Source organism: Phytophthora infestans, genomic scaffold (genome assembly GCF_000142945.1).
Source record: "Phytophthora infestans T30-4 supercont1.2 genomic scaffold, whole genome shotgun sequence".
Taxonomy (NCBI): domain Eukaryota; phylum Oomycota; class Peronosporomycetes; order Peronosporales; family Peronosporaceae; genus Phytophthora; species Phytophthora infestans.
Window position 1 is genome coordinate 3,636,635 of NW_003303757.1, and position 14,836 is coordinate 3,651,470.

Sequence of the window (14,836 nt, forward strand, 5' to 3'; positions counted from 1 at the left end):
GCGTAGCAAGCGGCTCGGGATGTCATTCCCGTTCTTCCAGTCGAGGTGCCATATCTGAAAGCACGTGCGCTCCCTTTCCTCCCTAACAACGTTGCAGAGATACTTCCTGCGGCACAACCTACAGTCAGCGCTATCACCGTGTTGGTATCAAGCATGAACAGCATGTACGTACTCTTTGGCCCTGCAGAGCATTCTGGACAGTAATACTTCGTATACTTCCGCGGCACCACCTTGTAGATAGCACACACTTTGCAGGTTCTGTGGCGACGCTTCTTTCCGGTTTCAGTGTCGGCCTTGTCTGGGTTCTCCGCCAGTTCGTGGCCATCATCAATGCGGTCTGAGCCACGTCGCTGTCCTCCCGTCTTGGCGACGCTCCTCGTGCAGGTGAAGCGGCTGTACGCTCCTCAGCGGAGGTGGATTTCTAGAATAGGAAACATAACCAACATAACACATATTAGTAAATGCATTTATGTTGCCAAACCCATCATAGCAACTTACCTCAATCTCAGCGAAAGAGTTTTCATCAACAGCAAGTAGTTGTTCCATGAGTGTCTCGAAGAATGCGGAATGCTTCGGGGATTTGTGCCCATTGGCACGCTGGTTGTGTCGATACACAATAAAGGCGTTCACCAACGCCATGTCCAGCAATCCGAGAAACAAGGTCTTGTAGTACTTTCGTGATTTGTACGAAAGCTGCACGCTGTAGCGTTGCATCCGGAGCTGGTCGTGCACATCAACACCTCCCATGTATCGGTGATAGTCACGAACCAGCTCCGGTGCCGGTAGCTCTTTCATCTGGCCTTTGATACGCCGCACTACAATAAAAAAGCACAATAGTGAGCAATGATACATATATATAAACACACAGGCTTACTTACTGACACTGACTGTTTCTCTGCTGCCACCACTGCTCAGCATGTGGACGGGATTGCGGTCCATCCACATTGCTGCGGTTATCTGCGGAAAAAGCTTATTTCAGCCAGCTTGATTGTCCCCTGTGGTGGTACTAGCTCTCTCACACCATTCACGGTTCTGTAAGACTTGTCAGTCTTCACATCCTTCGCGTACCCTGCCATACGCGTCTGGATCGTACCCGTAATGTACATCCGTCGCTGCAACAGCTCCAACGCCAGCTTCACCGACGTGTAAAACCGGTCTGTGATTACCAAACGCCACGGGGAGGTCGGTGATGGCGGGCACAGCGCGTTCATGTTCCTTAGTACGGCAGCCTCGCCGCAATTATTATCAGCAGGAATCGGAGTCCGGAGATTACTCTTAGCACCACAGTACACCTCGAATCTGAACAGTCGCACAAACGCACACGATATTAGTAAAAGTAATAAATATGTTGGATTAGGAAATTCTCCACAATGTGGATGTTTGCCCGTCCAACATAAGCACTTAGACCAAAAAAAAGGTAAGCATTAGCTTGCCACCTTGAACGCACCTCATGCAATAAGCTGTATCTGCACACGCTGCCACGAACACCTTGGTCCCCCACTTGTGCGGTTTGTCCTTGTTGAACTGTCTGGTAGGATTGTAGCGGGATCTTGAAGGCAGCGTAGCTTCGTCAAAGCTAATGACAGGAGGAATCTTGTAGCCGCGCGCAAATGTACGCTGTAAGACCTCGATAACCGGCCGAATCTTCCATACACGATCCGTGCTAGCTTGAGGCGACTTGTTGTTGGAGAAGTGCAAGTATCCCATTATGTGGAAGAACCGGTTGCGGGACATGTACTTGCCGAAGCGTGGCGTTGGCAACGCACCAGCCGGTGTCAACTCCCAGTGAGCAGCTATCCCCTTTCGCACTGGAGACAGCATCCTTGCAATGAGAAGCGCGATGACGCGCAAAACCTCCCACGGTTCTATCGGCTTCACACGTGCTAGTCGCCGACGAATATCTGCGAGGTTCTCTACTTCTCCACCACCACGACGCTGCTTCGCTTGAATCGCCTGCGCACGACCCGGTATCGACTGCGTGTGGTAGCGATTGCTCTCGACGGCAATCTGTCTCCACAATTTTGGCGGTAGGTAGTAGAAGAACAGCGCCAGTGGGTCTTCAGCCACTCCAAGGACGCTCTCAGATGGTCCATAAGACCCGTCGTAAAGGTCTTCATACGTAGGATCGTCTCCAAATTTGGACTGGTCTACAAATAGCACATCAAAGTGAGTTAGATAATGTTAACATTATGTTAGACAACGACGGAATAATAGTTGCGTATGTTGGATAGCGTTCAACATAACTTACCAAACTCCCAGCCCGAATGTTTCATCTCCGCCAAACGCGCCGCATTCATCGCCACCGACTTGCAGAACGTGTCCGGTAGTTCAGTTCCAACGCAATCGGCTAACTCCTCATCAGAGAGTTCTCCAAGCTCCCAATCTCCTTCCCACTCACTGTCCGCGTCGTCATCGTCTGAATCAGGACCAGATTCCTCTTCTGATCCGAGGCCAGTGCACTCACGTGCACCAGCCGCCATGATGTTAGGATCACCGTCGACTACGCAGGCGACAGGGAGATGCGGGGCAGCTGACGCAGCACCGGTGTCTGTGGTGTCACTTATGGTGCCTTCAGCTTGAGCTTCGCGTTCTGGACTGTCTTGTAGGACGCGGCGGCGTCGTTTCGGGGATCTTTGCGTAACCGGCGCCTGCTTGTTCGTCCGAGGGTGGCGCAAGGTCTCCACAGCGCCTTGAGCATCTCGCACAGGCGTTAGAAGCGCACTTGAAGCCACAGTTGAAGCCACAGCCATCACCACGTCTGCTACAACTTCCTCCACCTCTGGTTCCACAGAATCTTCCTCATTTTCTGCAACAGGTATTACCTCTTTAGCTTCGTCCGTACTCGCTGTTGCTTCTGTCTCTTTGGGTGCTGCCGGCTCAATATGTGGACCTCTAGACTCTGCTATCTCCATGGCTGTCGTCGTAAGTTTCACCGCCCTCTTCCTAGACTGCTTCTTCAACGCACGCCCCTCAGCGCCATGCTTTGGCTCTGCTGCTGACTGCCTCTCGTCGTCTCGACGAAGGCGACGCTTGTGGCGGTCACTGAGGGCTGCCTTGCACAACCGGTTCTCTTCCGCTGTCAGCGTCCGTCGTGGCATCTTGCCAGACGTCGCCACCATTCTGGTCTGCTGCCCCCGCGGTCGTTTTGAAGTATGAGAGAGTTTTGTGACTGTCGGCCACCCGTTGGTGGTGGGTGACACCGCCTCTCTTTATCTCGTTCAATCAGGAATCCGGTCCAGCTACCCTAAGCCTGTGCATCCGGCCGTTTTAGGCTCCCACTTTTGTCTTGACTTCAGTATTGAGCTTTCCTGCGCTCTCTTGAGATCTGTTCAATACAAACTCCAAGTCAGTTTTTCTCTTATGTTTAGCCGCTAAACATAACATAGATGCCGAAAAAAACTGAAAGAAGCTATACACCTCTTATGTTTAGCGGCTAAACATACGGGAACTAAGGGGTTAATCGCCCACAGAAACTCAGCTCGTACAAATTTTCTAGTCAGCCAAAATGACACACGTTTTATTTATATAGGTTTTTGTATTGAGCCGATGGTGGCCGTAAATTGTGACCACCTTTACAAATATCCTTTTTTTCTATGTGATCCTCCCTTTAAAGTGCAAAAAACGCGAGCGTTAGCACAGCCTTGCTATTTCGAAGCATTTTTGCAACTTGTGTGAAAACCGCACCGTCAAATAATAAAAATTGACTAAGATATGGGCACTCGACGAGGTGGCCGTATAATTGTGGTCAGGAGTGTAGTACTGTAGGCAGGGGCTGGCAGTAGCGGAATTTTCCTTCAAGTTACTGCCAGTACTTTCCAGTAAAACAATACAAATTAGTGGCAGTAACAGTAAATCAGTTCAATCCTTCTTAGTTACTGTAGAAATAGAGCTATAGTACTGGCGAGCTACTGGCTTACGACCAGCTACGCAGATCGTGTGTGGTCCACACTATCTAACCCTTGACTGTAGACACTCGCCACTTACATCCGACGGATCTCACTTCGGTTGTGCCTTATAAGCACCTGCATCTCAGCACGACGGTTGTCCGTTCTGGTGCGAAGAGAGCCCATGCGAAGGCCCCAGTCGAAAACACGCGCTCCTGGTACGCGTTTGACGGACTCCGTCCGAGCCACACCCGAGCAAGTGCAGCAAACAACGGTGAGCCCGTCTCACGAAACCACTTGCAGACGTCCACGTGCTTGCAGAGTCCTTGTAGACACCAGCACACTCTGTCTCGACGTCGTACGAGGAGCAGTCGGGTGAAGTCCTCTGCGGTGAGCTTGCTGTCTGGAGCCTGGTCGACGACGACGCGGACCCATTGCACAGTGTCCTTCAGCCACTTGCACAGGACTTCGTCGGTCTATTCGTGAAGGGCGGACACTGGCGAGCTTTTCATAGCCGAGGCTACCATGGTGGCGCCATACATGATCAAATCGTCCTCAACGGGCGGCACTAAATCCAGGTTCGGTGGTATTTCCACATCCGTGCTGTTTGTTGGCTCCCGAATCGGAGGTGTGCATCGCACAGAAGACTTCTCGGTGTGCGCTGCGTAGGAGAGCCTTCTCTTCCTCCATAACAGCGTCGATTGTCACGGTGCTACTCTCAGCGGGAAGAGGCAACGTAAGGCTCTCGTCAGTGTCCGTGACTCTCTTCTCCTGGAAGATCGGTTGAATCGGGCTATCCACTATGTACTTCGTGCGGGGGTCCAGAAGCAGTATCACCACCGATTCCGCCGTGATTGTCGGCAGCTTCTTGGTAATCTACCCCTTTACCCTTTTCAGACAGGCTTGGCCTTCTTTGGAGAAGGCACTGATGTGGACCTCTCGACGCGAAAGCGACTGTTCGACGTGATCGCCTCCATCTCAATCAGCAGTCTCCAGGCGACGTTTTTGAACTTGTTGAACACCTGTGAGTCGCCGTACGACTCACAGTACTGGAAGTAGGCTCTGGAAGCCGGAAGGTTCATGATGGAGCAGGATCACCGACGACGCAACACGAGTATCACAGTCCACCATTGGGCTAAACTCCGGAAGACCGTAGGAGCGCTGCCCTTTCGTAAGACGATCGACTATCTGAGACGTATTGAAGTAGTTGTTGAGGCTTCTGACCTTTCGAATCAGCGCAGCACCTTTTGGGAATGGGCCACCCACCGTGCACACTCTGCGCTCTTTCTTCTGCAGGCTGGTCTCGGGGTCCACCACGTACACCGTCTCAGTATTCTCTCGTGCCTATGCCGTACAAGAGACATAGGTTTAGAACGTGCACTGCACAGTCGGTAGGCGTGGAGTCCTCAAACAAGTTCGAGACTTTCTTGACGCTCGACGTCACGTCGGACATGGTGAACGGAGCCATCTCCTCGATGGCAATGTCGTAGAACTTATCAATCCTGGACGTGATCAGAGTCTTCACCTTGCATCACTCGTGCGAGCCGTTGTGCACAGTCGCTAGCAGCGCAAGACTGCAAAAAAAACAATTCCGCGTGATGAAGGGGACCGATGTACCCACCACATCTTTCTTGCCGCTGCCAGTAGTACATGAGTCATGCAGCACGCTCAGGAAGGGCAAGTCGAACGCAGCCTTAAACTCGTCCTTCAACATCTTCGCCGCCATCGTGCATAACCACTTAAATAAAGCCTCGATCAATTTGCAGTAAGTCCCAGACGAGAGAATAGTGGCGCCCGCGTTACCCGTGAGTAGATGAACGAGGTTTCGAAAGTCATCCGTCACAACCGTGTTGTACAGCACGCCTGAAGCATCACAGATAGATATTGTTAGTGCATCTTGTCACATAACTAAAAACAAGTAGCTTACCGTCCTTGATCAGCCAGCGCGCAATGTGCACATTGAGCTCCTTTTGGGTTGGGCTTCACCGTTTCTGTAGAGCTCCGCGCTTGGTCATCTTCGACTCAGGGGGTGGCATGTCCGTGATGCGTTGTGACGGACATCTAGAGACATTGCTCAGCGCCGAGTCAATTTGGCGACGAGCCCACTTGGTGCGCTTCGCCATCTCCTCCTTGCCTACCCGGTGCGTGCTGTGCATGGCGACCATGTGATCCTTGGCGTTAGACGTATGGCTCCAGCGTCGGTGCCCTCACTGCCATGAGTCAGCTGCAGCGTTAGGCTGACTGGTTGCATTCGCCGTGCACAAGACACAGATGTGCGTGAACCTATCGGCGTCGCCAAAATGTGCGCAACGTCCCACACGCTGTCCCTCTTGCCGACATGACGGTAGTGGTGGACGTCAAGCGGGATTCCATATGAATGCGTCCACACTTGGCTTCCAGGTGGAGTGGTCTCCTCCGACGACTGGCTGCAGGAAAGCTCCAGTGTACCGCTCTCGGTGATCGAGGACTGACTGTTCTGCTGGTGAGGCGCGCCCGGCGACCAGCCCGCAGCGTCGAAAGCGTCTAACTGATCTTTCGTGGAAGGCATCACTTCAGGTGGCGGGTTCTTGGTCTTCCACGCAGCAACACACGCGTCACTGCAGAAACTTTTGTAGCACATAGCAAATTAGTAACCAATTAGCAATATAACTTTCAGTGTAACTCACCGCACGGATCTGTGGCCTGAGTCGTGCAGGTCAGTAGAGCACAGGTGATGGACCTCTCTGTCGCATACAGAGCACGGGTCCGTTTGAGACAACTCAGGGTTGACACAGTTGATGAAAGCACACTTCTTCGTAGGTTGAGGTGGTAGTCGTCGATATTGTCTACTGCTGGGCCTGCAAAGAAAATTGCGAAGTGGTTTAGCAACGTGCCTTCCACGGATTGAGGCAGACAGCCTTTAAAGAGCAACCGTAGCTCAAAGCAGCAATAGAGGAGCTTGCCCACGGCCTTAAACCGACCTCATGTTCTGCATCTAGCAACCATCGCCCAATCGTGCGATGAAGAGGGCGAGAAGTGAGAGGGATAGCGTGCCGAGTAGTGAGCAAGCCGTCTTGCGTCCTATTCACGATCCATAGCGGTGGTCAAAATGGAGGATTGTCAGGTGCCCGTCTGGATTTCGGTATTAACTCGACAGTCTGTAACCTGGGCTACTGGTTACTAAAGTAACAATAGAATCAGATTTGACATTAGTACTGGCTACTTTAGTAATAGTAATATAGTACTATCTAGTACTGGCGCGCAGGAAAACACTTCACTTGTAGTACAAGTCAAGTACAAGTTGTACTGGTATAAGGTTAACAATGGGACAAATCAGAAGCTTTAAAAAAATGGATACATGCAACTCTTAATTGTATTAATTTAAAACATACTGTACGCCGAGTATCAGCATACCGTAAGCGTCAATACCGTAATCACAAATAGTCCTTCCGAGTTTTGAACAGCCTAAAGCTCAAGCATGCGTTGCGCAGATTCTGGTGCAGCATCGGAGGCCTAGATCGGCGATATGCGACGCCTTCTATCCGCGCAGGGATCTTGCCAGGATTCCTGGATCCAAAATGTCGACGGGATTGGGCGCTGTTACAGTAATACATGTACATGTATTAGAATCCAATCATGGCTGACAACTAAAGCCTTTTTTTGCTAGTTTGAGCGGACTTAACTGCAGCATAGATACACCTACCCCGCTACATTAACCGGTATTAACCTCGTAAACGGTACCAAAAATCAGAGTAAAAGGTTATATTTATTAAGAAAACACTTCCGAGCACATTTTTAATAGACCAAAATATCATCCAGTTTTAGAGTTTTCTGATGTTGTCAGTATCGACTTTGACGGATAATGCAAAGGTCAACTTGGCAACGTCTCGTGCTCTCACAATCGAAAACCTGACGAAAACGGCAGCAGCAACACAGACAGCATCGAGCACCGTCGCCGACCGCGGATCCTGCAAGGATACAAGGCAGTGAGCGACTGTGCGTGTCCTCGAAGCCGTGCATCCCCTCTAGGTAGCAGATCGCATATTTAAACAGTAAAGCGTAAGCTCTGACAGATCCAGCACATTCAGTTGAGACAATGCCGCTCTATCGTCGTGGTCCATGCTTTGGCTTCTCCGGACCCGCGCGGCTAGACATCGATGGAAGCAGCTCGTGGCCAGTCGACTCAGCGCACTCCATGGAGCTGGACCTACGGCTCTTCTCAGCCTACTTCTTGGTGGCCGAGCCTCTAGCCACCTTCGTGGGCTACCGAATCGCGCAACACTGTTTGCGCGGCTGTCGGGTGTACTTCCTTTCGCCGTCGCAGCGAATGTGGATTGGCTTTTTCTACTGTTGGCTCAAGATTCGACTGGTACGGTTAATAGATACATGTATCGATTGAAGAGGTGATGCTAACGCACAGGCTGGATTGTTCGTTGCAGATCGACTACGCGTTCCACGGCACGGCGTACTACACGATGTCGCTGCTCATTATGGTTGTGTATTTTGTGTACGCGCTACTGGCTTTCGGTTTCCACTTCGGCCCATTGCAGTTCCTCTTTTTCGACTACATCCCACGCAGCAAGATGACGCAGAGTTTGATCTACAAAATGGCGCTTCTCTGCAAGGAAGTCTCAGCACGCATTGAATTTTACGTGTTGCAGCAGCTCATCTGCCGTCCACCACTAGAAACGCGTGACAGAAACGCTATGACCTCGTCACCAATTGCCACACGCCCGTTGGAGCCTCTGACCTCGTGCTCGCACAAGGCTGTTGATTTCTCTCGAGTCACGTCTTTCTTCGGACGGGAGGTGGATGTCAGCATCGAGCTCTGGAACAGCTCCATGTGTCAACAGTGGGCCATGACACTGAGCTCCGCCGCTCGATCTAATGCATCCCGTGTTCGTAGCAAGTACGGAGACGCTACGGCTCTTACGGATAGCTCCTTCGAGTGCCGCTTCATGTTCGTCATGCAGCACGATGGCTTGTTACTAGGTTTCTTCATGACAACACCTACAGCGACGCTTATGGCCAAGTTCAAGGACGGGAAGGCGATGCCATTTGAGCTGGTGCAACGTTTTAACTGCAGTTGTCGTTCGGTGATAGCAACTACAGCACCAATCTTCCTGTACGCTGAGAGTGCAAAGTTGGTGGGAAGAGCAACTGTGGCGCAGAAGAATGCCGTCTATCGTCTGCTACTACAACTCAACAGTGTTCATGGTAACACTGCCGATGTGTCTCTACGTGCTCTACGCGCTAAGAACTTCGTGGATGCTGGAGTTGGCCAAGTGGTGAAGAGGAAATCACGCGTCACGGGTTCATTCAGCGTCTTGGATGGGCACTAAACGCTTGCTGGGCATCATTACGCTCGGATTTATTTATTTAGATTATTATCCCTGCATCTCACAATTATGAAGGCGTACATCAACTACCTTCTCTTTGGTTCATTGTGTACACTTAGCAGCGATTGCTGCGATATCTACAGTACTTAGCAGAACTGTGGTGGAGGTGGCACAGTGGGCACCATACCCAACGTAAACTCTGCTAGCTGGAACTGCTCTACGTTCCACGCGTCGTCGCGAGAATCAGGCGAAGGGCCAACGATTTTCGGTGCTGGCGGGGGAGGTATCGGTGTCATTGTGGTGGTCGACGTCGACGATGAACTACTCGCTGCTGGGTGTGCAAATCCTCCAAACCCACTAGTGGCGCTTGTTGAAGTCACAGGAGCACCGAACGGACTACTCGATGGTGCCACGGATGCCCCAAATGGAGATGAGGTGGTAGTGCTGGAAGATGAGGACGCACTAAATGGAGCAGTGCTATTAGCGGGCGTACCGAAGCCTGATGAAGATCCACCGAATGTTGTCGCCGTGGAACTATTCGTTGATGTTGCGCCAGCGAAAGGGTTGGCGCTACCTGTTGTCGTTCCTGACGAGCCGCCGAAAGGTGAGCTTGAAGGCGCTTCAAACGCTGAGGATGCTGGAACGGCACCACCTCCAAACGGTGAGGATGTTGGTGTCGCTGCGCCAGCACCAAAAGGCGAGGACGTCGGTTTTGCTCCACCTCCACCGAATCCTCCTAACGGCGAAGCTGTAGACGACGCACCTCCACCAAACGGAGAAGATGATGGAGCCGCGGTGGCCCCTCCAAAGGCAGTCGTAGAAAAGGCCCCGAACGGACTCGCAGCAGGCGTAGCTGGCTTACCGAATGGAGATGCAGACGTAGCAGCAGTGTTTCCTCCAAACGGATTAGCCGCAGCACCACCGCCAAAAGTTGACCCTCCTCCCGACCCTAGCATTGATGGAGCACCAAACGCTGTTGTCGATCCTCCTCCAAATGGGCTAGCAGCGGCTCCACTAAATGCTGTGTTTCCGCCTCCACGAAATGGGCTTGCTGACGGAGCAGCACCTCCTCCAAACGGTGATGCTGCTAGAGTCGCCGCCCCAAATGGACTTGCAGCGGCTCCTCCTCCGAACGGGTTCGTAGCTCCACCCTGCACGACAGAAACCCCTGATCCAGGCAGTGGCTCACCAGCAAACAGCTTCTGCGCAGACTGGTGGTTCTCCAGAAGCGACACGATTCGTTGTCGATGGTTCTGCTGCTCTGCCGCCAGTGTCTGCAGCTTCTGTGTGGACTGCATACAATTGCCCGACGTCTTTAGCTCTTGATAAGCTTCCCACCGTGCTTCTTCAGCACTTACATCGCCTCCAACAACACTGGGCAGCTTCAAACACATAATCCCACATAATTAATAAAAATATGACTTGAATTCGACATTTTTGTTTAAATAAAAACGTACGCCTTTCGCAACTGCGAAGCCTGAGAGAGGCCAGATTGGTGGGGCCTTAAGCTCCTCAATTGCCAGCGCACGCCCGGACTCCGTCATTGTCACGCCTTGAGTACTCGACGTCGAGTTGCCATTGTTCCCGAACGGAGACTGCGACTGTGAGCCAAAGCCACCGCTACTCCCGTTGTTACGGTTACCATTGCTGCCAAAAGCATCGTGTGAGAAGCGACAATTGTTGCCGTTGCGGCATGTGCCTTGGAGGAAGAACTTGCACGGCTTCACGTAGCCGCCTGGTCGCCCCATTATTACCACCGGTCAAGTCTATTTTTAAAGATTAAATACAAGTGTCTGATTTGTTGAAAACGGCTCTTTCATAATCCGTCCAACCACCGATGGTTGCATGGAAAAATCTGATGCAATTCTTCAAAGTCTAACAGTCCTGATTCCGGTATCTAATGGGGCAGAAGGAGGTGACGATCGGGGGCTTGCTGGTGCTGGCGTCGGTGGCCACGACGTTTGTGTACGAGTCTGCACTTGTGCGAAGTGTCAAGAGCTTCGAGGAAGGCAGATCCGTTGTGGTTTCGCTGGCCAATCCGCAAGGTTTGGCGAAAAATGAGGATCAACTCATTCATTTTTCGGGTTTGATCACCACCACAGCTTCAAATGGTATGTCTCGATGGAATAAAATTGATACAGACGGACTGCCGCTCCGACAAAGCCCTTTTGTGTTGGATCCAGTATTCGGTATTGCAGCGAAGGGCGTGAGACTGCATCGCCATGTGGAAATGCTGCAATGGGTGGAGACATCGCACACGTCGACGAGTAGCACACCTGAAGATGAGGACCGCCGGTTTGACGATGATCGCGAGCGAATTTACATGTACGACCTGAGGTGGAGAAAAGAGGAGATTGATAGCAGTGCGTTCAATGATATTAGCTACCGGAACCCTCCGTCGGAAGCTTGGGTATACAAGTCGCGGGTGGTCAACGCGAAAGACCTCGTGGTGGGGGAGTTTTCGCTGCCCGACGATCTGGTGGATCAGATTCAACGTCGAGATGGTGTGCACTTGGATACTGCGAGTCGTCGGGTGATGGCGAACTTACTGGATCAACGACTAGGAGGAGCATGGGAAGCCGGGAGTGCGCTTGCTAATGTCACAATGGAGGATAACATTTTCTACTTTCGGAACGAGATGAGAGAACCGGTTCTTGGAGACCTACGTGTGTTTTTCGAAGTGACACCCAACTACCCCGTGACAGTGTGTGCGAAGCAGAATGGGAATGAGTTAATGCCATTCAGGAGTTCCACTGGGGAATCGATTTTTCTGTTGGAAGACGGCATCATGACTGCGGACGAGCTCTTTGACAAGAAGACGCATGCAGAGGTGTGTACTAACGTATTGCTCATGTTGCTAGTTCAGTCTTACTTTTTCTTCAAGTATTTATGATAACTTAAACCTTATTTCCTGCTTTGAAGGTGCGCAAAAACCGCTTCTTCCGGCTGTTCGCGGCTGTGCTGGGCTTCATGGGTTTTCTAGTTCTGCGCAAGCCCCTGATCGAGCGCTTTGGACCGCTCGCGGCTGGTATTCAGCAGCATTTGCTGGCAGCCACTATGAGCGTTGCACTTACGTTCTCAATTGTTGGACTTAACTGGGTTCTGTACAGGTGAGTTGGGAGTCTCCGAATTCTTCACTGCTAACACAAACTGATATCTGTTTTGATATACCTTACAGACCACTTTGGGCGCTCGTGCTGTGGTTCGGTGGCTGGGCCCCTCCGCTTGGCCTCTTTTTCTTCTTCCGCTCCAAGCACGACTTAAAAAATCAATGAAAGGCCAAATTTTGGTACAAACCTTTTGAATACCGGTATTTACACGAACCAATCAGAACATCGCAATACCAACTCCAATCGTTTCCGGAGCAGTTGGCTGTCAACGCCATCACTTCCGCTTCCTGCTCTTCTCCACAGTGGACCACAGACGCGAAACTCATGGAGGTGGACTCGATGACAGGCCAGGATATGGTCATCAACGCGCAGACAATCGCGCAACAGGCGCAGGAATCCGCCGAGCAGATGGACGTGGGGCCCGAGGACGACATGGTGCGCCCCAACTTCCCGGCTCTCAGCGCGCAGCAGCAGTCCGGAGGCAAGAACGATTTCCGTCGAGTGCGCGTGCCGGCGCACCGCTACACTCCGCTTAAGAACGACTGGCCCAACATCATGAAGCCCATCGTGGAGCACCTCAAGCTACAGATCCGCATGAACACCAAGACGCGTTGCATTGAGCTTAAGAACTCGCCGCACACAACGGACTCTGGTGCGCTTCAGAAGGCTGCTGATTTTGTGCAAGCGTACATGATGGGCTTCGAGGTGCAGGATGCTGTGGCGCTGCTGCGTCTAGAGGACCTTTTCATTGACACGTTCGAGGTGAATGATGTCAAGATGCTCAAGGGTGACCACTTGAGCCGCGCTATCGGTCGTGTGGCTGGACAGGACGGCAAGACCAAGTATGCCGTGGAGAACGCCACTCGTACGCGTATCGTACTGGCCGACCAGAAGATTCACATCCTTGGCTCATTTGCCAACATTAAGCTTGCGCGTGACGCCATTTGCTCGCTCATCATGGGCGCGCCACCCGGCAAGGTGTACAACAAGATGCGCAATGTAGCTAGTAGAATGAACGAGCGTTTTTAAAATTCACAAGACGAGATTTCCGGATGCGAACGCGGTGAGTTTGGCATGGAACCACGGGGAGAGGTGGGCAGAGTTTGCAGTTTTTGCTGCAAACTTGCTCAAGGGTGTCCCCACTTAAATATATTCATTTTGGTTTTGTCTTTTCCGGTATCAAACCGTTCGTCTACGTGCTGATGTGCCGTTCTGTGCCAGAACCAGCTCGGGGTTTACGCTCCACAAGCGTTCTATTGTACTCTTTGGTGGTGTCCGTCGAGTCACTTGAACTGCATTCAGTCATACTGGGAAGACGTGATGTGCCAAGAATTTGCCATCAGCAACTACGCGCGATACCGTCGCTTATTGCCCTGATTGGCGTCCAAAATTCGGTGCAACTCCCCTGTAATCGGCTCAATTCTCTTGTCGGCTTCGAAGCAGTCAAACATTTCCAGGCCCACGCCAGGCATTTCACTGTAAAAAGCCAAAATCTGCAAACAGCCACGTCAACATGTCAGCATCGCCTTCATTTCACAACATCCGCCTTTCAACGCACCATGTGAGCAGAGCCATAGCAGGAAAACATGCCCTGTGCGCCTCTGACATGCACCACCTGCGGGTCAATCTGGTTTAACGTCGCCGCTACATCAAAAGAAAAGCGCACATTATCAGTCTTCCTGATTAACCGTCAAGCTCCAATGCTGCGTACCGAACTGCAGTGCGGCATCCTTGAGATTGATAATCGTGCGTGTAAACTCGTCCGTGTTCACCTCCGTTGTCTCCGATTGCGCTCTACGCCAGCCAGTCAAAAACGCAGTCAGTCTCCACTTTCTGAGCTCCTCAAACATCGTTAAGTAACGCACATCATGTCTCCTGTGTCACCATCCAATAAACAAACGTAGCTGGTACCCGGGTACACGGTCTTAATGCGTTCAAACTGTTCCTGGAAGAGCATCCGTCTCTGCAGGTCTCCGCGTCTTCGCGACAAGCAGCGACACCACAGACTCATGCGCGTCTCCGTCAGGAGAGAAAAGCACAGAGCGACGAGAGGCTGGAAATCGCCCCGCGTCACGCAGCACTCGTCTTAGTCTCTCTACCCGACTTCCTCGTCTGCTTCCAAGAGGCCCCAACGCCAATTATGGGTTCGTCGAATCGCGAGATGGGATCGAAAATTTTCAGAACACCTACAAGCATCTTCAACAGGTGCTTCTACATGACTTTTATTAGGACTACTATATATGACGGTGCTATTTAAACCATGAAAGACAAGTTCCCGAACAAAACCCTGAAGGCTATTAGATCTCGGACAAGGCTTTGAAACTAGTCACTCTTCGGAAGTGTGACATCCCAGTAGCTCCATAAGTCAATCGTTGCTGCAAGACTTCGAAGTAGTCGTTAATTTAGAAACAAATGATTCGTTGCGCCACACCAACAGGCATGTTCAGTGTGAAGGTGACTCACGTTGATGGGGCTCGCATACAGCTTGGACTATCGTATCGCGCGGTCTCTGTTGAAAGACAAC

The 14,836-nt window shown here is 51.6% G+C and overlaps 6 protein-coding genes across 6 annotated transcripts; 3 read left to right on the plus strand and 3 right to left on the minus strand.

Annotated features, from left to right (window-relative positions):
* Window positions 1-5,752: 5,752 nt before the first annotated feature.
* Window positions 5,753-6,978, minus strand: PITG_01676 (uncharacterized protein; the record flags this gene model as incomplete). The annotated part of the gene is made up of 3 exons (XM_002908251.1): window positions 5,753-6,490; window positions 6,551-6,721; window positions 6,845-6,978. The coding sequence occupies 3 exons, from the start codon at window positions 6,856-6,858 to the stop codon at window positions 6,019-6,021; spliced, it is 657 nt and encodes a 218-aa protein (XP_002908297.1).
* An 833-nt stretch (window positions 6,979-7,811) lies between these two features.
* On the plus strand, window positions 7,812-9,205 carry PITG_01677 (uncharacterized protein; the record flags this gene model as incomplete). The annotated part of the gene is made up of 2 exons (XM_002908252.1): window positions 7,812-8,232; window positions 8,303-9,205. The coding sequence occupies 2 exons, from the start codon at window positions 7,960-7,962 to the stop codon at window positions 9,203-9,205; spliced, it is 1,176 nt and encodes a 391-aa protein (XP_002908298.1).
* A 143-nt stretch (window positions 9,206-9,348) lies between these two features.
* On the minus strand, window positions 9,349-10,950 carry PITG_01678 (uncharacterized protein; the record flags this gene model as incomplete). The annotated part of the gene is made up of 3 exons (XM_002908253.1): window positions 9,349-10,211; window positions 10,269-10,584; window positions 10,660-10,950. 3 exons carry the CDS (start codon window positions 10,948-10,950, stop codon window positions 9,349-9,351), a joined length of 1,470 nt encoding a protein of 489 aa, XP_002908299.1.
* An 89-nt stretch (window positions 10,951-11,039) lies between these two features.
* PITG_01679 (uncharacterized protein) lies at window positions 11,040-12,477 on the plus strand (the record flags this gene model as incomplete). The annotated part of the gene is made up of 4 exons (XM_002908254.1): window positions 11,040-11,042; window positions 11,112-12,032; window positions 12,125-12,312; window positions 12,381-12,477. The coding sequence occupies 4 exons, from the start codon at window positions 11,040-11,042 to the stop codon at window positions 12,475-12,477; spliced, it is 1,209 nt and encodes a 402-aa protein (XP_002908300.1).
* Window positions 12,478-12,589: 112 nt separating this feature from the next.
* PITG_01680 (RNA-binding protein PNO1-like protein) lies at window positions 12,590-13,481 on the plus strand (the record flags this gene model as incomplete). The annotated part of the gene is made up of 1 exon (XM_002908255.1): window positions 12,590-13,481. One exon carries the CDS (start codon window positions 12,637-12,639, stop codon window positions 13,339-13,341), a length of 705 nt encoding a protein of 234 aa, XP_002908301.1.
* A 56-nt stretch (window positions 13,482-13,537) lies between these two features.
* PITG_01681 (uncharacterized protein) lies at window positions 13,538-14,441 on the minus strand (the record flags this gene model as incomplete). The annotated part of the gene is made up of 4 exons (XM_002908256.1): window positions 13,538-13,805; window positions 13,871-13,956; window positions 14,024-14,106; window positions 14,178-14,441. 4 exons carry the CDS (start codon window positions 14,321-14,323, stop codon window positions 13,659-13,661), a joined length of 462 nt encoding a protein of 153 aa, XP_002908302.1.
* Window positions 14,442-14,836: the final 395 nt, after the last annotated feature.